This window comes from Falco peregrinus, chromosome 3, assembly GCF_023634155.1.
Source record: "Falco peregrinus isolate bFalPer1 chromosome 3, bFalPer1.pri, whole genome shotgun sequence".
Taxonomy (NCBI): domain Eukaryota; kingdom Metazoa; phylum Chordata; class Aves; order Falconiformes; family Falconidae; genus Falco; species Falco peregrinus.
Genome location: NC_073723.1, coordinates 57,908,862 through 57,933,255, shown reverse-complemented (window position 1 = coordinate 57,933,255; position 24,394 = coordinate 57,908,862). Strand labels below are relative to the sequence as shown.

The following is a 24,394-nucleotide window of genomic DNA, read 5'->3' as shown; positions in this document are numbered from 1 at the left end:
CTGGTCTTTAAAGGAGCTGAGCCACACAAGAAGAAATTTCACAATAAACGTTTGTTCATTTTTGCAGGGCTATTGCAGACATTTACCAGTGAAGCAATGATTAACCTCCCATTGACTCAGACGGAGGTATCCATTGGATGTTGTTCAACCTGTGAATTGTTAGCACTGGGGTGATTTTACCGGTGATATACAAATTCCTATTTATTCTTCCTTCAGTGATACTTTGAAGGTGGTGGATGACTGTGGCTCTGAGGCGGCTGTCACAAGAAGCAACAAGCACATCTATCGCTCCCCGACACGTCAAACTTTTAAAGGCATTTTCACTTCGACAACATCCTACTGACAAACCCCGCCGGCTGCCGGCTCCTTCCCGCCTCCCTCTCACCGCAACGCGACGCCCCCGCCCCCGCCCCCGCCCCACTAGTCGCCTCCCGCGCATGCGCTCAGCCAGCCCCGGGCGGGAGGCGAGAGCGAGGCGCCGGCCCCGCCCAGGAGCAGGCGCGCCCCGCCCCGCCCCGCTCGCGCCGCTGCCGGAGGCGGGACGTCTCCAGGACGTACGCGGCGCCGCGCGGGGGAATATGGCGTCATCGGCACGCGCCGCGGAGCGCCGTTCGGTTGGAGCGATGTCGTCGCCGCTCTTCAGCCTGCCCGAGGCGCGGCTTCGCTTCACGGTGAGCCCGGCCGGCCCGGAGGCTCGGCTCGCCTCCCTCGCCGCCGCTCGGAGGGGGACGGGGCGCCGCGTCTGCGCGCCGGTGCGGGGCTGTGCCTCAGCGGCCGCCCGCCTCCCTCCCCTTCCGCCAGGCCTCGGGCCGGACCGGGGCCCGCGGGCCCGGGCGCGGCTCCCGCTGCGGAGGGGCCCGGGCCCCCTGTAACGAGCGCTTAAGGCCGTATAAGTTTGGGGACGGGGCTTCATACCGGCTCAACCCAGCCTGCCCACGGGAGGAGCTGCCGTTTAGTTTACTAAAATTAATGTAAAATAAAATGAAATTTAGAATATGGCGGGAATCCCGCAGCAAAACGACCGGTAGCGCGTTGAACTTCGCTCTTTTGCGCCTCTGCTGAGTTACGCTTTTCTGTTGCCAGAGCAGGCGGGGCTGGCTTACCCAGGCCTCTGGATCCTGCCATTTACAGCCCAGTCTGTTGGACGAGGGGATGGGGTTTACACAAAAGTGGTGGCGGCAAAGACACTTGCTCTGTTAGCTTGATTTCATTACAGGATATAGTAATTTTTAGACCACCTTGTTAGCAGGAATCATGTCCCAGAACACTATAACCTGCCTGTGAGGCTGTGTCTGTGGGACTTGAGCCTGTTGCAGGTGCCGCACTGGTCGCAACGGTGTATTCCGTTGTGTTTCATTTAGCAATATTATTTTCACTGCACCGTTAGCCCAGGTTTGAGGTGTGATGCTCTGCTAACTCACATATCTGATTTGCTAGACATTTGTTATTTGCCCTACTTGTTACAAAGGTCTCTAAACTGACATACCATGTGTGGCAAATAGATTCCTTAGTATTTCTGTCAGCTGTTAGATACAGGAAGAAGATCCTTTTGGTTTTGTACTGGTTTTGTAACTTTTCTTTCTTTACTTTTTGGTAGACATCCACCAGAGATGCTCTGAATAACAAAAGTATCAAACCATTATTGAACGCATTTAACCAGATTCCTGGGAGGTAAGTAAATACTGCTTGATCTTAGAGGGTGCCTTCCAGATAACTTTTAGTAATCTTGTCTGTAATAGTTGGTATTAACAGATGTGGAATATTTGCATTTGCAGTGAAAATGAAAAGAAGTGTACCTTGGATCAAGCTTTTAGAGTTATTGTAGAAGAAGAAATAGTAAGTACTTTAAACTACTACAGCTTATTTCTTGATAAAGCTCAAATTTCTATTTGCAAGCTAATGTATTAATTTAACAGAAACTTACTTTAGTATGAGGAAACGCTGTTTATTAAAACCATGAATTATGTAAAAGTTCTCTAAATAAGACTGAATATAGATGATCAGAGGAGATTGGTAGATATAACAGAATGGCAGTATTTTACAGATACCACACTGTGGTGAGAGCTGTTGACTAACCCTTTTCCAGCAGTTTTGTGTAATGCTTATGGAAGTCTATGTCTTAAAATTCTAGTTCATAAATATGCATTATTCTACAACTATACGAGTGGGGTGGAGTGGGTTGTCACTAGCATGTAACAAAGGTGCCTGTCAGCTTAAAAGAATGATGAAAGGAATCAAGTAATTTTTTTGTTGGTATTGCTTGAATGAATGAGCACGAATACAAGCTGGGCAGAGAATGGATTGAGAGCAGCCCTGAGGAAAAAGACTTGGGGGTGTTGGTTGACAAGAACCTCAGCATGACCTGGCAATGTGCACTTGCAAAAGCCAACCATATCCTGGGCTGCACAGAAAGAAGCATAGCCAGCAAGTTGAGGGAGGTGATTCTGCCTCTCCACGCTGCTCTTGTGAGATCTTAGTTGGAGTGCTGCATCCAGATCTGGGGCTTCTAACATAAGACATGGACCTCTTGGATTGAGTTGAGAGGAGGGCCACAAAAGTGATCAGAGGGTTAGAGCACCTCTCCTATGAAGACAGTCTGAGAGAGTTGGGGTTGTTCAGCCTGGAGAAGAGAAGGCTCCAGGGAGACCTTATTGTGCTCTTCCAGTACCTAAAGGTTGCCTGCAAGAAAGCTGGAGAGGGACTTTTTACAAGGCCATGTAGTGATAGGACCGGAGGAAATGGCTTTAAACTGAAAAAGTGTAGGTTTAGGTAAGATATTAGGAAGAAATTCTTTACTGTGAGGGTGGTGAGACACTGGGCCAGGTTGCCCAGAGAAGCTGTGGATGCCCCATCCCTGGAAGTGTTCAAGGCCAGGCTGGATGGGGCTTTGAGCAACCTGGTCTAGTGGAAGGTGTCCCTGCCCATGGCAGGGGGGTTGGAACTAGATGATCTTTAAAGCCTCTTCCAACTCAAACCATCCTGTGATTCCATGAAGGCTGACTGTGTGGGATATTAATTGTCAGAGGTAGGTGACTCTCACTACACAGTAGGTATTGTAGGTCTTTAATAGCCAGAAGCAGTCAAGAAATGTTGCTTGCTCAATAAAAACTTTATATAGTTAACTGATAAGTCTGATTTAATAGATTAATTGATGTTTTGGGGAGTTGAATGTCAATATTTGTTTTAAATATGCCTGCTTGGAAACAAGAGGTTTTGTTTTGTTTGATATATTTAGGTCAGAATACAGGAGTTTAATACTGTTTTGTTTGTTTAGATAAACAAAGCTCCATGTGAAAATCTCCTGGCAATTATTTCTCTTGCTATAGGTGGAGTCACAGAAGGTGAGCACCTTTCTCTCAAATCTGTTTGTAGTTTTGGGGACCATTTAGGGAAATTTTAAAATCTTGATTTTTGTAAGTCATCTACAGCAGTTAGTTTTTATAATATGTGGCCCTCAGACTAGTGGTTATTAAGCCTGTTTCTCAAGAGTAATGAAGTATAATATAATTACATTCAGTTATATATGTAAAATTTGCGTTGGAATCTTATTTGGTTTGCTTTCTTTTTTTTTAATAAAGGAAGTTGCATGGTGTTGGTTGCAACATAATTAGCATTTTCTGTCTTTGTCCATTACTGTAAAATGTTTAGAAGCTGCCCATCATAATTTCAGAGATGAGATCACTGAGGTGGATAGGTTAAATGACTTGTAGGTTTCTCTGTCAGTTGCTGGCAAGGCCAGAAATAATTTCCGGATATCTGCGATGGTCTCATAGTACTGACCTGTCAATACACAGCTGTTTTTTATGTACTTGAATCTGTTTCTGTAACTGGCTTTTGAGTCAGTAATCAGTGCGCTAATCTTTTCTGAAGAGGCTTTCATGCTCTTCTCTGTGTTTATTTGTTCACATGACACATTAAATACTTGCTTGTTCTAGTAAGTATAGCTCAACTACATACGTGTTTTTTGAACTGTAGAATAACAAGACCTGTGATACTGAGGCAGCTACCAGGCTGCAGAGCGTGGCAGACAGACTTGGAGGACTGCTTTAGCTGTGCTTTACTTGAGGAAAAGACTTCATGTGTGTGTTTAGTGTAACTAGATTTAGAAGTTGACTTGCAGTCTGCGAAGAGATGCAATGTTGTTTCAGACTTTGAGGTTCTCAGAACAGTGATTCTTTATTTTTTGTTTTACCTTAGTGCAAAGCTCTTGTAAAGCTCATCTCCGTACGTGTACATACAGAAATAGCTTTAATGGGAGTCCACACTTCAGCCCAAGCTTTTTGTTAAGATTGTAGCAACCCAGGAGAAGATTTTTTCTTTGTTTTTTAACATAATGTCCCTCAACTGCCATGCATCTTAAATACATTTCAGTTCAAATTTGCTGAATAAAATATTACATGTTCCTCACAGGTATCTGCACTGCATCAACCCCTTTTGTGCTTCTGGGGGATGTTCTGGATTGCCTGCCTTTGGACCAGTGTGACAAAATTTTCACTTTTGTGGAGAAAAATGTTGCTACATGGAAATCGGTAGGTGTTTCTCTAGAATGTGTTATAATTGTGCCAAAGCTTCTGTCGATCTGAACCATTTTTACACAGATTTTAACTGTTTTTGCATCTCTTTGTGTTAGAATAGTAACGTTGAGCACATTTTGTTCTGAGGCTTGAAAATGTCTGGGCAGCAGAGGTCAGAAAGTGAATAATAAAAGAAATCATAATTTTGACTGATCTTTTCTTTCTAACTCCTTTCCTCCACAGTATACAGTGGTTGTCATATTTAGAAACTGTAAATTTAACTTCCCATGCACAATTCATATGAGTATACGAATCATATATGTAGATATGTATCTCTTGACATATTATTCAGCTTCTTCCTCAGAGTTGCAGGAGATTCCTGCATCTTCAATTTCCAGGGAAAGAAGACTCCTTGGTCACTTCCTTAATGAGCTTTCCATTACAGGACTGTAGCAACAGTGAATATATTGCCCTAAAATATTTCTGCTCTTGAGTAACATTTGGTGTTTTGAGGCCTGTATGAGGGTTCTGTGCTCTTGCTGTGCCATGGTGCTGTAGCAGGAGAAGAGCTGCTGTGACAGGCTGCTGAGCTTCTTGTGCTGCAGGCGCTATTAATTACAGGGAATTCAGAGTCTCAGGCAGAAGTCCTAACCTGCCAGCATTTTAGTCCAAGATCATAAGAAGTCTTCAATCTTAGTGTCCTTGGCTTGCTCTTTGGCAGTACTGCCAGGAGCACAAGTGTCTGCAACTCTATAGGTAACACCTGAAAAGCATTCCGGTCTCTCTGTGTGTTCCTAACTTGAATTTCCTAACCACAGCTACCTCCCATAGGCCTTCATTCATGCTGTTCTGTTTCAGATAACATTGTGTCCCCCAGTATATTCACAAACTGTCCTTTGTCATTAATTCAAGTCTCTATCAATTTCTTTCTCCTGCTGCCAAATTACTACTACTGTGAATGCTCTGAATCTTTTGTTTATTGCTCTTTGCTTACATCTATAAAAAAATGCATGGAATAATAAAGGTAATGAGTGTAAATAATTGTATGTTACAGGGGAAAATATTGGACTTTGCTCATACAGTTCACTGTCACATGTGTTTTTCTGTATGGAGACTGGATTGAAATGTTGTGGTTTATGCCTTCTTGGAATTTGTGGGACTGTTTGTTTTATATTGCCTTTTTGTGAAACCTGCCTCATATAGGGGGAGATACAGATTTGGAGTTAACAGTTGGAATGACTCATACTTGCTTATGGCTTGTGATTGGATTAAAATCTGCTCAAGAAGGTTTTGTGATCTCTTAATGATCTAAATACCTTTACTGCATTTCAGAATACATTTTACTCTGCAGGGAAAAATTACTTGCTACGAATGTGCAATGGTAAGTTGTAGTTTTTCGGGCGGGTGGTAGGGAATTAAAGAACTCCCTATCTCAGCAAATGAAAGTGAATTTAATAATCTGATTTACATTCAGATGTGTCCAATATGTAATAAAGGTAAAAGGCAGATCACTCAGCAGATATTCATGAGTCTTGCTTATTAAAGTAGAAGTCATTCTGACCTTAGGGAAATCTCTTCATCAGTGGAGGTCGTTATAGAAGAACATCTAAAAATTTTATGGGCTTTGTTATTGCTGAGGAATATTAGAGGCTGTATTTGAGTAGGATTCATTTGAACTTATTTTTTATTGCTATTGAAAGTGTTAGGAGAATTGGTAGAATGCATTGATCTGAGGAAGTTACTAGCATTTAAATTTACAAACTTAGCTTTTACAAAGCTACCTTTCATTAGCTATGTAGGTCATGTAACTAGCAAGTCTTGATTTCTAGTGCGTGAGAAATTGAAAGAGGGATAAATGTTAATATTCTTTACTCTTTACAATATTTAGACCTTCTAAGAAGATTATCTAAGTCACAAAACACAGTCTTCTGTGGAAGAATTCAGCTGTTCTTGGCTAGGTTATTTCCACTTTCAGAAAAGTCAGGTGAGATTTTTTGCATTTCATCACACTTAACATCTAACAAAGACTAAATGTGCTGAATCTTTTTAAGTTTATGATGGTTGCAGACCAAATTCAGTTGGAGAAAATTACGTTGCACTTTTACCGTAGTTCTTGTCTCTACCATTGATATTCTGACTCATTTGTTGTGATTTCAGACACAAGTTTTGAATGCTGTTTCTGAGAATTTAGTATCAGCATCTCATAAACTAACTGAACAGACTTATGAAGGTCACAGCTTCTAAGACTGACCCTTTGTTTTTCACAGGACTTAACTTGCAGAGTCAGTTTAACCTGGAAAATGTCACTGTTTTCAATACCAATGAACATGAGAGCACTCTAGGACAGAAGGTGAAAATTCCTTTGTCATTTTTCACTCATTCTGCAGTAAATGTCTAAGATTCTTTGCACAAAAATGGGCTACTATGCTTAATATGTTATTAATATATTAATAATCTATTAATAATATGAACTGTATGTTCATAATTTGGTTGTCCCTCTTCAAGACCAAGCTGCTGATTCTGGCAATAGGCATGTTACCTGGTGTATTAAACTGTGCAGACTTGGAGGGGAAAAAAGTCCATTTGATTGTGAGGGATAAACACTGTGACGTAATTACTAAGTTTCCCCCGTAGTATACAGAGGATAGACCTGCCCCTTCAGCTTTTTTCAAGAGAAGTCAGGTTATCGTTGCAAAGTGTAGTAAGGTGTTAAGACAGGAATTTGGTGCACGTTTTACTGGAATAATACTTTAGAGATTTTCTGAATTACCAGCGTAATCTTTCTGATCTAAAGCGTAATAGCATGTTTAAAATAAAGGACATGGTGACAACTGTATGCAAATTGTAGTGGCCCTTGTATAAGTTTTAAATTATTTTTTCCTGTTAGCACACTGAGGAGAGAGAAGAAGGAATGGACGTAGAAGAAGGTGAAATGGGAGATGATGAAGCACCAACCAGTTGGTGAGCTTACAGCAAGTTTAAAAGCTGAAACAACTTTATGAAGTGAAAGTAAAAAATTGTTTGGGAAATACCCTTAAATGCTGCATTTGGAATTTTACTTATCTCCTGCCCTCTCAAGATTAAATACAGCCTAGTAGAGAGAAATCTACAGAGTTATTTGAAGAAGTTGTGTACTCTATCTGAGAACTGCTGTTCTCTCTTTTTGACAATTTTCTGAATTACTTAGCAGAACAAATTTTGTCAAGATGTATTCTGGGATTCTGGCTATGTGCTGTACATGCTTTTAGGAGAAAAAGCTGTGCTCCTCTTCATTCCCCAGATAGTGAAAAACTTCTAAGATCCCTTTTTCTTACTATTTTTACTTTTGTGGTGAGAAGGTTACAACAGACTGGATGGAAAATTCTTTTAAAGAGACAAATTCTGGAGTATAGATTTCTCTGTAAGGGCTCACTACTGACTTATTATTTCACTTACAAAATGAGTAATATTTTCTGAAATTGCACATTCCTGGGCGGACTCAAATTGAATATATCTCTTTCAATATTGTTTGTTGGTTTGTGTTTTTTTTTTTCCCCCCAGTTCCATTCCAATAGATTATAACCTTTATAGAAAATTCTGGTCACTTCAAGATTATTTTAGAAATCCTGTGCAGTGCTATGAGAAGGTATCATGGAAAACTTTTCTTAAGGTAATCTTGAGTTCATGTTTTCAACCATTCAGCCCAAGTGAAAATCACCATTTACATGAGTAGGAGAGTGACTGTGTAAGCATGGAACAGTTCAAGTCCTCGTGCCATTGAATAATAGTGCACAAAGAAATGCATTTTGCTGTTTTCCAAAGTGAATCTTTGATGGTAAACAGCATATTAAGATGTGCAGTAAATCCCCTAATAAAACTTGTGTTAGTCAATAACAGAAAGACATCGTATGTTACAACAATGTCAGACAAAAAGCAGAACTTGTGGGTTTGGGGTTTTTTTCCCCCACAGAAGATAATACCTAGACCTAGATCATAGAGTTGAATAGTCATACTGATCCCAGTGGGATCCTAAAGATGATAGGCTTCTAATGAAGCAAATCTCTTTATAGAAGCAATGACTCTAATGTCCCTTTCAGCCAGCTGTTTCAGTTTTGCTTAATATGACTGTTGAGGATAATTTATTGCTAAGCTACTGTGTCTTCACAATTTGTCACTGTTTAATAGCAAGAAGCCTTGTTTTTAAAATTGTCATTCTCTGTGTTCTGGTATTAAGATGTAACATCTGCTCAGACATTCTAATACAAATCTAGTCAATGAGGTCTACATTCCCGAAACCTCGTGTGTGGTTCAGAGAAACTGGACACAAGGTCAGGCTTAAATCTTTCAGATGAAATTTTTGAGATTTTCTTCATTGCAGCTTTAAGACTGAATTGATTTTAAGGGCAGTAGTGCAAATTTAACTCTCACTTATGTGCCTTTTTGTATGTATTCTGAACAACTTAAATTGGGTTTGAATATAGCACTGTTATCATGTGGACCTTTTTTCTTCATAACATCTAAACAACAAAGCAGTTGCACACTGTTCACAACCCATAACATTGTTTTTCTTAGTGTATTTTAAATACTCCAAATGATAAGATATTCTGAAATGATAAATAACACTTTCACTGTCATTTGTGGTGTTCAGAGAAACCCTACGTACTGGTGGCAAATGGGTTGTTTCAGCTGGCTGATAGCAGGTTTACAATTGATTTTACTTGCTTGGCACTAAGTCTAGTGTAAGTTCTCTTTAACTACAAAGTTTTTGTATTATTTTGATGTGTTAAATAACTGTTTTATAGTACTCAGAAGAAGTTTTGGCTGTTTTCAAAAGTTACAAATTGGACGACACTCAGGCTTCCCGAAAAAAGTTGGAAGAACTAAAAACAGGAGGAGAACATGTATACTTTGCAAAGTTCCTAACTAGTGAAAAGGTACGTGATTTCTTTTTTCAGAGTCGCAGACTAGTTGAGACTGGAGGGAACTTGTGTCTAGTTCAGTCTCCCTGCTCAAAGCTCTCAGCTAGAGCATGTTCATCAGTGTGATGTCCAGTTGGCTTTTGAATGTTTCCACAAGTAGAGACTCCAGAGTTTCTCTGGATATCCTGTTACATTGTTTGATCACTTTATTTAGATAGATTTGTTCTCTTCTTTTTTATTTTATTCTTTCGTTGTGGATGGATTGCCTCTGTTAATTGGTGATTCAGGGACTTTATTTTGGGAATAAAAGTCTGCAGTAAAGCTGGCATACATTATTGTGTTTGATTTGTAATGTTACATTTAGAAAGGGAAGTTAAAATAGAGTAAGTATTTGAAGATCTGTTGCTTTTTTTATTGCCTGTAGAATTACATTTTCAGAACTTGGCTGATGATGTGCTAACTATATTTTTTGCCTCATAATGGTCTTGTTTAAAATTGCTTTGAAAAAGATCTTGAGAATTTTTAATTCTGTTCATATTAACAGAATTAATTAACAGAAACCTGCCCCTTAATAGCTAAACAGCAATAACAGCTATAAATTCAAACTAGTGCATTCCAATCAAATCTGTTATCTTGAGCCCTTCGGGCCCCACGCTGGGTGCCAAAAAGGACTGTTGTGGTTTAACCCCGGCTGGCAACCCAGCACCACGTAGCCGCTTGCTCACTCCCCTCACCCAGAGGGATGGGAAGGAGGATCAGAAAGCAGTGTAAAACTCAGGGGTTGAGATAAGAACAGTTTATTAGGTAAAGCACAAGCCGCGCACGCAAGCAAAGCAAAGAATTCATTCACCACTTCCCATGGGCTGGCAGGTGTTCAGCCATCCCCAGGAAAGCCGGGCTCCATCACGCGTAACGGTTACTCGGGAGGACAAATGCCATAATGCCAGATGTCCACCCCTTCTTCTTCCCCCAGCTTATATACTCAGCATGACGTCATATGGTATGGAATACCTCTTTGGCTAGCTTGGGTCACCTGTCCTGGCTGTGTCCCCTCCCAGTTTCCCGTGCCCCCCAGCCCTCTGGCTGGCAGGGCCCAAGGAACTGAAGAGTCCTTGATTCAGTATGAACATCACCCAGCAACAACTAAAAACATCAGTGTGCTATCAACATTAACATTGTTCTCACATCAGAGCCAAAACACAGCACTGTACTAACTACTAAGAAGAAAATTAACTCTATCCCAGCGAAACCAAGACAGTCACAAATACAATGCTTTATTGAGTTTAATTCTCAAGTCGTCTTAGTTTTGGAATAATATGTACCTTTAACTTCTAAATGTATGCATTAGTAGATGAGAGAAAGCAAGTTTCAGTGCAGCATAAGCCTTTGACCTGCGAATAGAGAATTTTAAAATAATATAGTATAGAAGGTGTAGAACTGGTTGCTTAATTGACACCCAAGAGTCAAAGGCCTTTTTCATTAAAGGATCTGCAAATGTTCCCTTTGTGTGATGTATCATAGTGCAGCGTATAGGGTAGCAACTGAGCAGTGTATCACTGCGCAAGTGTTGATGAGAGTGTATGCTGCTGCGGTAGCTGAACCCTTATGTTGGAGCCAGCAGTTCATAGGGAAGGGGAGCAGGCTTTCCTTCAGTTACTGAAATACTTGAATATTTGTTTTTCCAAATTCTTGTTTGCTTCAAAGTGATGTTCTTAAATCTAGCAGTATAAAACTAGTTAAACAAAAAGCTAGGGATACAAGGTGGTTCCTTGTGCTTTTAAGAAATTGATTTCATTAGAAATTTTGATACTTCTTCCTAAATTGTGCTAGATGACAGTTTACCCATCTTAGTACCTTATGAAATGCTGTCCAGAAAGTATAGTTGATACTAATAGAGCTTCTCTAATGACTTACCGTAATCTTGTAAAAATAGTCTCCATTGGGTTTATCTGAAAACATCTGCTGAATTTTTTTCACTTACACATGTTTAATCTCCTTAATGTGTAATTTTTTTGTTGTTGTTTAGCTGATGGATTTACAGCTGAGTGACAGTAACTTTCGCCGACACATCTTGTTGCAGTATCTAATATTATTTCAGTATCTAAAGGGACAGGTCAAATTCAAAAGGTAATATGGAACTTTTTTATTTTGGGGATGGAGAGCTAAGAACTTGGAGATAAACCAAAATACTTTGAAAGAGTTTGTCTCCTTGTTCTCGGGTTCTTGTGAAACTTGCAGAGCCTTGGATTGGTAAACATCCTGTGTTTTTTGTTGTGTTTCTGTTTTTCAATTCCAGTTCAAACTATGTTCTAACAGATGAACAGTCTCTTTGGATTGAAGATACTACAAAAGCAGTGTACCAGGTTAGTACAGTAGATACTTTACAAAAATTACATGGAAGAATATTTACCATGTAATATTATATCAGCCACCTTTGAAGCAGTAACCACCATGTTCTTGGAGGTTTTTTTTCTACATATTCTATTATTTTCTAAATTTTTTTCTCCCTCCCAATCATAGCTTCTTTCAGAAAATCCTCCGGATGGTGAAAGATTCTCAAAAATGGTAGAGGTAAGTACTTTGGTGCCTGTCTGAACAAAGTATATAGCATGTAAAAAGGCAGTGTCAGTTTAAACTAGCTTTTGGAACATAGATGTTGTATCTGAGAGAACTTTTATCTCATCTCTGTAAAAAGATCTCATAACAGCTTTTTGTTTTGTAGTCATGGTTTTCCCATGTTTTCATTATTGTGCTTTTCCATTTCTACCCAGGAGAAGGAAAAAATGTGCACGTGTAAATACAGGAGACATTGGTTATTGGGAAAAAAAAATATTTAAAAAGTCTTTGCAGAAAGGAGTGCTGTGCCCAAAGACATGGGAAAAAGATGCAAGTGAAATTAACAAAAGTTGTTTTCTTGCTTTCCTCTTTTCCTTTACTTTGGCTCCCTCTATTTTCTTGTTTAGAGAAGGAGAAATAAAGCCTTTCCCACATTTACTGAAGAGAGGAGATACAGTAGGTTTGAATAAACTAAACCAGTTGTCTAAGATAACACTGATGACCTTCAAAATAGTGGCTGAAATACACACACTAGAACAAAGTTTTCCCCTTAGTTTTAATAGCTCAGTTAAAAATTTTGAGGTCAACTTCAAAGATTATTATGACCCTAATAATGTGCAGTATTATGTTTCTCCAGCATATATTAAATACTGAAGAAAACTGGAATTCATGGAAAAATGAGGGCTGCCCAAGCTTTGTGAAAGAAAGGTAATTCTATTATGAAGTAGAAGCTTGCTGCTGCTTGTTTGAAATGCTGGTGCAGCTTTGGAATACGTACCCGTGGTGTATGAACGTTAATGTTCTTTGCATAATGTTCATGCAGCTTTGAGATTTGTATAGTTGGATGTCCCTTCTGTGTGCAGAAGGCTCTTTGATTTCTGCCAAAAGTCTTAAGGCTTCATTACATCAGTGAAGAGGTGGTTATGAATGTGCAGGGTCTCAGGAGAGCATTCCTCACTGTCTCATACCAAGAATCCAGTGACTGAGGAGACTGGAGCAAGTTATCTCCCATTCTGCCTTCAGCAGACACTAGGTTGAAGAAGTTAGTGCCTGAGTTTCCCATATACTGCTTTGCATTGCCTCTACTGAAGCTTTTGGCGTTACGGCTTTGGGTGGGGCGTTTTTGTGTAACGATTCTCCTCTTATGCACTTTATTAGGTTTGCCACTTTGTGGTGATTGCTTACCTGAAAGGAAATTATGATTAGGTGGCTTTTGCCATTGAAAGGTTTCCTGTGTAATTAGTTACTAACTAGTGGCAAAACTTGAACTTTGACTCCATGTGTCTACTTAACTATCTTGAGGTTGGTGACCAAACATTCCTCTTCCATCCTTCTTCATTCTGCACACAGACTGTAGCCCCTTTGTGGTAAGGAGCATCTGTGTCGTTATGCCTTTGCAGATTTCCTTTTATGAAGTGATCAGGTGGAGCCACCTCTTCATGACTTCAGCTGTTTGTGAAAAAGGGGGAGGGGGACTGTGAGAAGAGAGAAATTACTATAGTGGGCAGGTGGGGGGCAAGTAAAATAATGAAATTTGACTTTTACGAATGTTCTGTCTCCTTTAGATCTCAGCCAGAGTTTCAGCTTGGGTAGGTCTTACCATAATCTCAGTGTCTGGGATCACCGTGATCTCTGGGGTCTCTGATCCCATGAAATCAGGTGCACCTGGGGAAAGAGAACTTGCAATCATAGGGCAGATGATCCCAGCAGCAGGGTAGAGCATACTTATGTGCTGCTGGCATAAATGTGATTTGCTTCTTTTTCTATATTGGGACTTTTATGATCGACACTTAAATTTGTGACTGAACTAATTTTAATGTCTGGCAAATCCCCTTCCTTATCCTTACTTTACATTCTCTCTCTCCTCTTCCCTTTGCCTCCTTCCACTCCTAGAATCCCAGTTCTTCTGAATACTTCCATTACAATTTAACCATCTGAAGTGAAATGGCTTGATTTTGTTCTCTACGCATTTCTCTACATATTACTGGTTTGATACTAAAGGGCACTTTTTTTCTTTAGACCTCCTGATTCTAAGCCAATGAGGCCTGTGAGAAAGAGGCCAGCTCCAGAGGACTTCTTAGGAAAAGGACCAAACAAAAAAATCCTTATGGGGAAGTATGTTGGAATTTTTTTTCCTTTACAGGGTTTCTGGGGTTTGGTTGGTTAGTTGGTCTGGGGGGCTTTGTGGTGGTTTTTTTTGCCACTGACTGTTTTTTGTAGTCAGCATTTTTAAAACTTCCTTGCTTTAGAACTGCTGGGAAAGAACAGCCAAGGGATATGTCATTCTTTTAAAACCTGCAGTAGGCTTCCTTTCCTTACAGTCATCTCTTTAGATCCCTTTTAAATGGTCTGTAAGTTACAGGCTGAAAATCAGTGGTTTGTACTTGTCTGATCAGTTTTTACGCTGTTGTCCTCCTCCTGTTTTTGCTTAAAATGTATGTGTGCCGTGGGTTTTAAAATAACATCTACTAGTATTTTAGCCCTGGGGCAAAAAATTCTTGATATGTTCCCTCCAGTAAAAGTGCCGTATTTTGCATGATACTGAGTGCTGCGTTTTTCCACTTCCTTCTTTAGAAGAAATGAGTCTTTTCATTGTAATGGTTTACCCAACCTAGATGTAGAAATTTTAACCTTGTCTTGAGCTTCAAGACCTCGTACTGAGTGTTTTGTAAAATGTCCCTTCTGAAAGAGCAATAAATTATTTCATTTATCAAAACAAAATGGCCTGACCCTAGCTAATTTGGAAGGAGAGAGTTTTTTACTGTTTCTTACCGCAGATCAGCAAGAGATTGTAATAGAAATTTAATACATAATTTTCCTGATTTGCAACATCGGATGCGATTTCTGTCTCTTCTAGTAATCCCTAAGATGTATGTATTACAAAGTTTGTGTGGTGTGCTTTATTATAAAGGCTCTGGGGTTAGAATTTCTGTAGTGTTGTTTCACATGTCTCTCTTTGAACGATGAACATGGAGTGATACCAATGATGAATGTGGAGTTTGATAAGTGTTTTGCCTCTCTTTTCAGTGAGGAACTGACCCGCCTTTGGAATTTATGTCCTGATAACATGGAAGCTTGTAAATCTGAGAGTAGGTAGGTACGCCATTGTCTAAAGCTAACTTTAAGCACTCTTAATTACACACAAGATTACAATTATAAAAAAATTGGCATAAAGAAAGTATATAAGATGGTGTTACATGGTATGCCATTTCGCTGTGTGTTTTGAGAGAATTTGGTTGTATGAATCTTTGTCTTGAAATCTCCTTACAGTTTTCTTCACTAGTGTTTATGCTTTGAGGAATATTCATTGCTTGGTAAAGTAAAATCTAATCTAAAAACCAGATGGAAACTTCCATTTGGTAGAGCGTGATTATGCAATTAATTACTTTATATAATAAAGGAAGGTTGCCAAGTGTGGCTCCAATGAGGTTAGCATGCCATTTGGCTGTGATGTTCAAGCAGGCATGTGTGTTGAGCAATACTAGATAAGAGGTAATTGGTTAACAGGCATTGTTTCAGTGCATACCGGATCTGCTAGTGGTGTAGACGTAGAAAAATACAATTATTGATTAACCCTTCTGCTTGCACAGTTGTAGAAAATACTGAAAATGTACTTTCTATGTAACTGTCTGTCCGTTAAAGATAGCGTGTTCCCTTTTTGTGCAGACATGGTACCTAGTTTGAAAATCTGGAAATGGAATGAGACAGTTCCTGAAGAGAGCTTTGCTAGTAGTGGCTGTAAAGGCTGGGTGCCTGGGGGGAGGTGCTAGCTGTGCAGATGTCCTAAGTAGAGGAAATGCTTTTCCAATTGCAAGTTTCATATTTTTCTTCCAGCTCCTATTCCAATTGCTTTTAGAGACCAAAACTAAACAAATGGAGATAAACCAAGAAAATGCATGCCATGGTAAACGGGAAAGAGAAGATCCAGGGGGATCTGGATTCAGTACCAAGTTTTATTGTAGGTTTTGTGACTGAATGTGGTCAAGTGACTGTAACTTTTTGCTTTGGTCCCTCGTGTCTTCATTCAAATGGGGTAATACTTCCTTACCTGTCGTCTTTGTAGATAGCTGTTCTTGGGTTAATATAGCAGGTTTCAAATCAGATGTGGTTTTAAGATGCTGGCTTTGGTTCCAGTAGTCAGTGATACTACACTTAAACATGCATGGGGCACTGCTTTCATGGCCCAAACATGTTTTTCAAAACAAAATTAAAGTGAATTTATAGACCAGTGTGCTTCCCCCCTTCCCCCAACTGATCGCTAGTTCTCTTGTAGAAACAGATGTGTCTCTGTCAAACATTAGGTAGGAGAAATACATGCCATTACGAGCCTGCTTTGCACCACTGATAATCTTGGCTCACAGTAACCTACAGCTCTTAAGTAATCTGTATTGCTTACTTGTAGTCTTCAAAGCAGCAAACTGTCCTGATCATTGTGAATATTATTTTTGTTATATTTTTAGGTCGTTTCCTTATATACTGGTTTGAATACCTTTCAGAAGCAACCGCTACCTGTTCTAAGAGCAGAAACATCAGTCACCTTTTTAGTATGTCCCGTATGAACCATCAATACTGTCTTTTAAATCACAGAACAACTGAGGTGGGAAGGGACCTCTAGAAATCCTTGCTCAAAGCAGGCTCAGCTACAGCAAGTGGCCTAGAACCTTCCCCAGTCAGGTTCTGAAGGTTTCTCCAAGAGTGGAAGTTCTGCAGCCTTCCTGGGCAATCTGTTCCAGTGTTTGGTCACCCTCACAGAAAAGTTGGGGGACATTTTTCTGGTGCCTAAGTGGAATTGCCTGTATTTCAGTTTGTGCCAGCTGCTGCTTGTGTTTTCACTGAGTAGCACTGAGTCTGACTCTTCCTTACTGCCCCCATCAGGTATTTACTGCCCCTGAGCCCTCTCTTCTCCAGGGTAAACAGTCCTAGCTCCCTCAGACTCCTTGGGTGTCAGATGTTCCGATCTGTGCACAGCCTTTTGCATGGCCGCGTGTCTGTTCTGGGGAGTCCAGAACTGGACCCAGCGCTCCACATGTATCTTGCCAGTGCTGAGTAGAAGGAAAGGATCGTCTCCCTTGACCTGTTGGTAACCCTCTTAATGAGGCCCAGGGTGTCACTGGCCATCTTTGACAGAAGGACGCATTGCTGGCTCGTGTCTGCAGTGATGTCGTCCACCAAGACCTTTTCTGCAAAGGTGCTCTCCAGCCAGTCAATCCTCAGCCTGTGCTCGTGCCTGGAATTGTTCCTCCCACGCAGGACTTGGCATTTTCCTTTCCTGAACTTCATGACATTCCTGTCAGCCAATTCCTCTGGTCTGTTGAGGTCCCTCTGGCTGGCAGCACAACCCTCTGGTCTGTCATCCACCCTTCCCAGTTTTACAGCTGAGGGTGCACTCTGTCCCATGGTCAGTAATGAAGGTGCTAGCTAGTACTGGCTCTGGTATTGAGCCCTGGCACACGCTAGTGACAGGCCCCCAGCTGGACTTCATGCTACTGATAACATCTCTTTGAGCCCAGGAGTTCAGATGCTTTTCAGTCCACTTCAAATAAATAAATTTCTCCTGATGCCTGTAGACTTTGGATCTGTATTGAATGTACTTTAACTGAAGTACCTTCAGCAGAAGGTACAAGGATCACCATGGGGGATGAAATGGACATGTTTTGAGCAAGTTGGGGAGCCACTAAGATGGGATCATTAATTACAACATTAAGCTGCCTAATACTTCCCCCCCTCTAAAATTAGTGATCATAAATAATTGAAATTGTGGAGTAATAGTAGTGTTGCTTTCTCTGGTAGCAGATGAAGCTGAAATGGTGGGGTGGGGCGGTAAAGAGGTCGTGTTTTACTTGTCCTGTCCTGTCAGATTGCACAGAACTAACAACCGTTGTAGGCTTCTGAGCTCTTGTGAGCTGTGCAAGTGGCAGCATGTTTCTAATGCAGCCAGTCAGTTGTTACAGGTATTTTTATGAAAGTCTCATTTCCTTATTACCAGAATTCTTGTCTTGCATCCCATACTCTTTTCTTCGCCAAATGCTATTGACAGATGCTTGTGTCACCTTCTGGTATGGCAGAAGGTTTAAATGCATATAATAGGCAGTGCTAGGGACTAGTGGTATGCTTCAGTGGTTATACAGTATATAATTTTATAGCAACATGTATCAAACAGATTCTTTGCTTATTTGCAGTCATTAAATTTGAGTAGGTTGGTTTTTGGTGTGCTTTTTTTTTTTTTTTCTTCAGTGAATAAGCTTGAGATGTGTATGAAGGTGTTGAAAACCAGCTATTTTACAGTAGATTGTGAGCACTGTTAAGCTCCTTAATTTATTTTTTAGGGAATATATGCCAACGTTGGAGGAATTTTTTGAAGAAGCTATTGAACAAGCAGACCCTGAAAACATGGTTGAAAATAAGTATAAGTATGTCAGTCTTTCTTGTGTTTCACTTTATTTTGATCTCTTTTTATGTTTGGATTGTTAAAGAAAACAGACTGTTCTCTGCATTACTAATATCTGTGCAGGACTCCAGTAATGCGCCACAGATTTATAAGTTTGGACAGTGATATTAATTAGTAAACACCTCGCATCTTTTTCTGTGCTTTTATAGATGTCAGATGGTTACCGACCAAACTTGTATTTTATTACAGGGCTGTGAACAATTCTAACTATGGCTGGAGAGCATTGAGACTTCTAGCACGCAGAAGTCCCCACTTCTTCCAGCCAACAAACCAACAGTTCAAGAGTTTACCTGAATACCTAGAAAACATGGTAATCAAATTAGCCAAGGAGCTGCCTGTAAGTAATATTATCCTATAATAATAAATGTGGAATTCATTTAACTTCCTGCTTGTCTCTCTGCAGTCCATTTGGTACGTGGGGAGGGAAGGGGCAAAAACACATGGGAGAAAAAAAAACCTTGTACACTAAAGTAAAAATTACAAATAAAATTGGTCTAATTATGAAGATCCCAGTAACACCAACCTGAATAATAACATTGACTAACCAAGTAAGTGCGGAGCTCTGCCTTGTGTTCTGTGAAAAAGCAGCTGTGGCAATCCCATTGGTAAGCCGGAATATATTTGTACCCAGCTACTTGGGTTCCAGGCTGCAGTGCAGACTACTTTTATTTAAGGTGCACGGTGGTGTTATGGCTCACGAATATCAGTTGCTGTGGCTACTGGTTTGGCAGTAAAAGGGGCAGGGTGTGCAGCCAGAGGTACTGTGCTAAGTGTTACCAGAGCTTTGCAGCAAGATTTACCAAAGCTTTCCTATCAGCTCCACTACTTTTAAAATATGTAAAGAAAAGTAGATTTTGTAGAGCGGTAAATTTAAGGCATTAACCCTCTGCACGTTCAATGGTACAAATTCGGGGTCAGGGACGGGTCTCTTCTCATTGCGTATAAAGTGATCTCAGAGAAACTAACAACTGGGGAAAGGAGCATTTTCTAAACCTCTGAGTTAGCACACAGCCTAGCAATTACTTGCGGATGTGAACCCATGCTTCTGTGTTTGAGACCTTCCTTATCTGTAATGTGAAACTACTGAGATGTAAAGGTTGGACTGTAATATATAGCTTTTTTGTTTGTTCAGCCATCAGAGTTGACTAGATGCTAATAGCATTTTTAGAAGAAATACTGGGAGGGGAAAGCTGTTAATGTATTAAGGTATTACTTTATGCAGTATTCCTGGTGGTACCGCTGTCATGTGCCAAACATTACGGCAAGAAGCAAATACATAGGTAAGGCCTGTGATTGAAACATCAGAAAAGAGGAAGCCTTTTGTTCATCTTGGCTCATCAATAGCTAATTCAGAGAACAAAAAGTTTGTTGTTTGCATATTTGTTTGCCACCTTTAAGAAGCTGGAAAGTACAGAAAACTTGAGTGAGGAATAAAATTAGTGAAGAATAAATAAATAAATAAAAATAAATAAAAAAACCTTCCATCAGCAGTGGTATTATAGAAAGTTTGTTATTTTTTAAAGTAAGTAATAAAGCTAGGGATGTACTGCTTAGTTGTAGTTACTATGAAAAGGAGAAAATCCTGTGAAGTCAGTGAATACTTTCATTAGATTTCTATTTATTTTTTTTAGTTCGTACTGTTTTATTAGAACACTTGTTACTGGTGGTTTGGAAACAGGAGGCTATAGGGGTTTTCTGGTTCTCGTATGGGATCATGTCAGGTTTTCCATTCTAACATACATTCCAGGGACAATCACAGAGCTGCAAAATTTCTCTTTAAACACAAAATTCATCCAGTGATGTTTAGTTCTGTCATTGTAGCCTCCTTCTGAAGAAATAAAAACAGGCGAAGATGAAGATGAGGAAGATAATGATGCTTTATTAAAGGAAAACAATGAAAGTAAGGTTTGCATGTTCTCAGTCTTTTCAGTTTCTCTCTTGATGTGTATTGTAAAAGTTGTGTTTTCACATCGTTTCTACTGAGGGTCACCAGTCCTGGTTACCCCAGCACTTCTGTCTTGAACCAGCATTCGTACCAAGAAGTGCAGCCTTTTCAGGACACAGGGCACAACCAGCAGCTCTCGGTCTTGTGGCCTGCAGTGCTGAAAGCATCCACTTTCATTAGGAGCTTCTTCCAACCTTTTTCCTGCTACGTGATGTATGTTTACAGTGTTAGTAGGTGTTTATAGCTAAAATGTCAGCATTGCTGTGTGAAAAAAAAAAACAAAAACCAACAAAAAACCAACCAACCTACCCAAGTGTTCTTTCTGCCCTTTAATTGCCACGGGTAAGTGCATCCCTCTAGCCCCTGCTGGAGTGGGTAGTTATGGGACTTTCAGAAATGGATATATTCCAACTCTAAGAACTTTACGTCCTCTTCATTTAAAACATCTTAAAGGCAAAAGCTTCTCTGTGAGAAGAGCAGCCTTCCTGACAAACATCATCTCTTATTAATTCCTCTTCAAGAACCAGTCATTTCATTTTTGTACCTTGCCTGTGACCCTGATATGTCATGCTCCTAAGTGTCCTTCCCTGTGTCCTGTGTCTGTGAATCTGCTGCCTTCCATCCTCATCCATGCCTTCATCTCCTGCGTGTTGTATCTCTCTGTGTTAGCCCTTGGATCCAGCATGGGCAAATGGGATATGCAGGGGTGTGGAAGCCACACACTGGGTGCTGCTGGCAATTTTGTTGAAAGCTGCTTCTGTTAGTGGAAGGCCTTCTGTGGGCCTCTGTGCATCTCTTCTGTTGCCCTTTTCCACCCAGCACCTGACCTTTCCCGCAGTCTCCTTGCCAGTAGTGAAGTTCTCTCCTCAGCTTAGCACTGCCTGACACAGCTTTCTTTAAATCTTGTCTTAAAGCAAAGATGGCAGAGCTGCAGTCCGCTATACACTGTTGTGCTTAGAAATAAGGAAAGTGGTCTGAATGCTTTTGTTGTGGTGGTGGTTGTGATCTTCCCTTCTTTCCCCTCAAAGCAGTAAGTTTAGCTCAGATAAATGAGTGTGTAAGTACTGGAGAGAAACTTCCACTTCATGCCATCTGGCTCTTCAGGTGGCGTGAGGGTGAGTTATTTATTAAAAATTAAGAATATTATCCATTTCTATGCGTAAGCAACTTGGTCTTTCAGGGCTTTTCTTTAAAAGTATGAAAGAAACAGGTAGTAAGCCATAGATTGTAGACCATGATAAGCGAGAAATGTGCAAACCCACCTGTGTAATCACTGTAGCACTTGGCTTCTCAGCAGAGCAGAGTATTCAGTGGCTCTTATGTTGGTGCCAGAATGACAGAAAAATCCTTGAAGTACTGACTACACGTTAAATTACTGTCCTATTCACAGTCCTGCTGCTGATAGGAACAGGAGGCTTTAGTAACTCAGTGAAAGGGAAGCACATTATTTTTTACCTGGGTTAATTCCAAGTGATGTGACTAAAATATAAGTCTGACAGACACATTAAAGATCACTGTGTAATTTAATATTATAGTAGACTCATGCATTGAAAGTTGCAGGCTGCCTGTCAAAATCCTTGTTTTCATTTGGAGCAGGCAGTTCAAATGTACCTGAGGCTTTAGCAGTTCTCTCTCAACTTAAAAACCAAGATTTTCTTTATCTTGGGCAAGAAGGGAGTCTCTTGAGACTCAGGCAATACATCGGTTCTCGGAGCTCGAGTAGGCTTTAACAACTGAAGGAAAGGTGTGAGTCAGTCTGTTAGTAAATAAATAGCAAGCTTAAAATGGGGCCGATCAGGGAAAGTATGGGGACTTTCCCTGTGTCTCACTGATTCTTTCTCTTTTTATTCCAGGTCCAGAGGTACAACGGGACAAAGCCATGACGGGTGAACAAATAGAGTCATTTGCCAGCAGGCTTGGGGAGCAGTGGAAGACCTTGGCCCCCTACTTGGAAATGAAAGATTCTGATATACGGCAGATTGAGCTGGACAGTGAGGACATGAAGATGAGAGCTAAGCAGCTGCTGGTTGCCTGGCAGGATCAGGAGGGCGTACATGCAACCCCTGAGAATCTGATTACTGCTCTGACCAAAGCCGGGTTAAGTGACCTCGCAGAAAGCCTAACCAATGACACTGAAACCAGCAGCTAACTCGCTTCAGATGCTAACTCGTCATTTGGTTTTGGTGGTGGTGGTTGGTTTCAGTTGTGACTGTTATGGTTGTTGTCGCTAATTGTGAGCGTTTTGTTTATTGCTGTTACTATTGATGCTAGGTAGCATTTTTGATAGGTATTTTATGTTCAATAAACAATAAAACTTTTTCGTAATGCTGTTCAGTTATCCAGATTTTCTGAGAAAAGGATTACGTCATCCTGATTCGGAAAGAGGAAGCTTCATCTTGGATGGTGGAAAGGTGAAAGAGAGGATGGAGTCAAGGCAGCTTTAGGAAGATTTGGCATCAGCAGCGCTTGGGTCACTCCTGTTGGACGGAGCCAGCTGACAGTGTAATGGCCTGCTGTCTCTGTGTGGTTTTCAGAGCGGGGGTAGGTGCGAAGGGCTTCCGAGTCATTGTTTGGGGTGGCAGGGAGCTGTAGACCATCAGAATGTACCTGTTTGTTTGCGTGTCAACTTTTGACAAAAAAGGGTTGTGGTGGAGATCCAAGTCATAGCATTCCCTGTCAGTGAAGAACTGGTGTCCTCAGGGGTGCTGCAGTGTCCGCTGGTCTGATGAAGAACTGGTTTCTCTCTGGAACTTGACAGTCAATAATTAGGGGGGATCCCATGCCTGGCTTTTATTAGTCATAACTTTAGTCTCCGCATGTGTTTGGCTACGTAGGAACTCCCCCGAGTCACGCATGGTAAGCAAGGTAATTTTTTTGTTCCAGTTCGCTGTGAAATGACAACTGGTTTCATGTTAAGGATATGGCTATCTGTTGACGGGTACAAGCTGTTGCACGTAGCTCGACGTTTTCCCTCAAAAAGTGGAGGAAGATTTTTGTGGCGTTAAGTGGTAGCTGGCTACAACTTGTTCTGTGGCTATTTCCTGCATCATGCCGAGCATTTGGAAAACTGTGGATCGGAGAACTTCCTCTCCACAGAGTACTGCTTCAGTTGGTCATTAAATCGTACCTGTGAATTTCCAGGGTGTTTAGCTACCAGCTCGGAGAGGAGTTCCTGCCTGCAGAGCTGCTGCTGAGAGCTCTCTGCCTGGTACGCCACTTGGATTGAACGGTATTAAGAATTCGATGATGTGGCACTTCAGTGAAAGCTGGTATGGGACACGTGTTGGAAATACAGTACAGCCTGCCTCTTACCTCCGGCTGCAGGTACGATGGGTAGAAGGTATGAAATGTTAACGATTTCAGATGATGAAGGGACTGGAGCGTATTGTGATCTGAGATGTGTGGGGATGACTAACAGCTGAACGCGGCCTGCCTGCCGCCTTGATGCTGGGAGAGCTGGGGATGACAGCCACATGGAAGGTGACTGAAGGAAGCTACGTCCAGTGAGTTGTAGTCGTGATAGCTCAGTCATGAACCAGAATCTCCGGACTCATGGTCAAGGCAATAGACTTGGGCATGAGCTGTCCCCCTGATTTACCTTTGATCCAGCAGCAGCGCAGTCCTGTGTCGTTTTGTGCATGGAGGAACGCAGATTTTTTTTCTGCATCATTGACAAGTATGACCTCGTCAAAACGTGACAGCACAGCTCTGGCCTCAGACAGGCTTGAAAGTAGACCCACCTGGGGCAAGACCCTGACTGTGAGGATCCTGACCACTGATTCAAGCCCCCAGCCCTAAGATGCAACTAAAGGGTTTGACAGACCTAGAAAGAAAAGGAGATGGTGTTTTCAGTGTCCCAGCTATTAGTAATTAAGTGTATCTTGTCCCAGTGAGATGACTTGTACGGTTGTCACACATAAGTGTACATGTCTCAAAATTAGGAAAATGCAAGAGCAGCAGAAAAATGGGACAGTACACTGTTTGGGAAGGAAAAAGTTAACCTTTTCTTGTAACTATGGGGCTGTAACCAGTA

At 41.0% G+C, this 24,394-nt stretch overlaps 1 protein-coding gene across 3 annotated transcripts; it reads left to right on the top strand.

Annotated features, from left to right (window-relative positions):
* Positions 1-514: 514 nt before the first annotated feature.
* On the top strand, positions 515-22,691 carry THOC1 (THO complex subunit 1). 3 transcript variants are annotated; one of them, XM_055799444.1, is made up of 22 exons: positions 515-671; positions 1,598-1,671; positions 1,776-1,836; positions 3,275-3,341; positions 4,411-4,529; positions 5,847-5,895; positions 6,403-6,498; positions 6,782-6,864; positions 7,402-7,475; positions 8,055-8,163; positions 9,296-9,427; positions 11,439-11,539; positions 11,709-11,775; positions 11,933-11,983; positions 12,606-12,676; positions 13,534-13,557; positions 13,988-14,083; positions 14,996-15,061; positions 18,295-18,378; positions 18,606-18,753; positions 20,238-20,316; positions 22,215-22,691. In XM_055799444.1, exons 1-22 carry the CDS (start codon positions 579-581, stop codon positions 22,508-22,510), a joined length of 2,040 nt encoding a protein of 679 aa, XP_055655419.1. In that variant the 5' UTR covers positions 515-578; the 3' UTR covers positions 22,511-22,691. The 3 variants fall into 3 exon arrangements, with proteins under 3 accessions (XP_055655419.1, XP_055655420.1, XP_055655421.1); XM_055799445.1 differs by lacking the exon at positions 13,534-13,557; XM_055799446.1 differs by lacking the exon at positions 20,238-20,316 and having other exon boundaries at positions 22,215-22,394.
* Positions 22,692-24,394: the final 1,703 nt, after the last annotated feature.

Bases quoted from the DNA above. Each gene is read 5' to 3' on its own strand.
- THOC1 (XM_055799444.1), top strand. From the start codon at position 579: ATGGCGTCATCGGCACGCGCCGCGGAGCGCCGTTCGGTTGGAGCGATG. The intron at 1,672-1,775 runs GTAAGTAAATAC...TTGCATTTGCAG, and splicing joins TTTAACCAGATTCCTGGGAG to TGAAAATGAAAAGAAGTGTA. The intron at 12,677-13,533 runs GTAATTCTATTA...TGTCTCCTTTAG, and splicing joins CCAAGCTTTGTGAAAGAAAG to ATCTCAGCCAGAGTTTCAGC.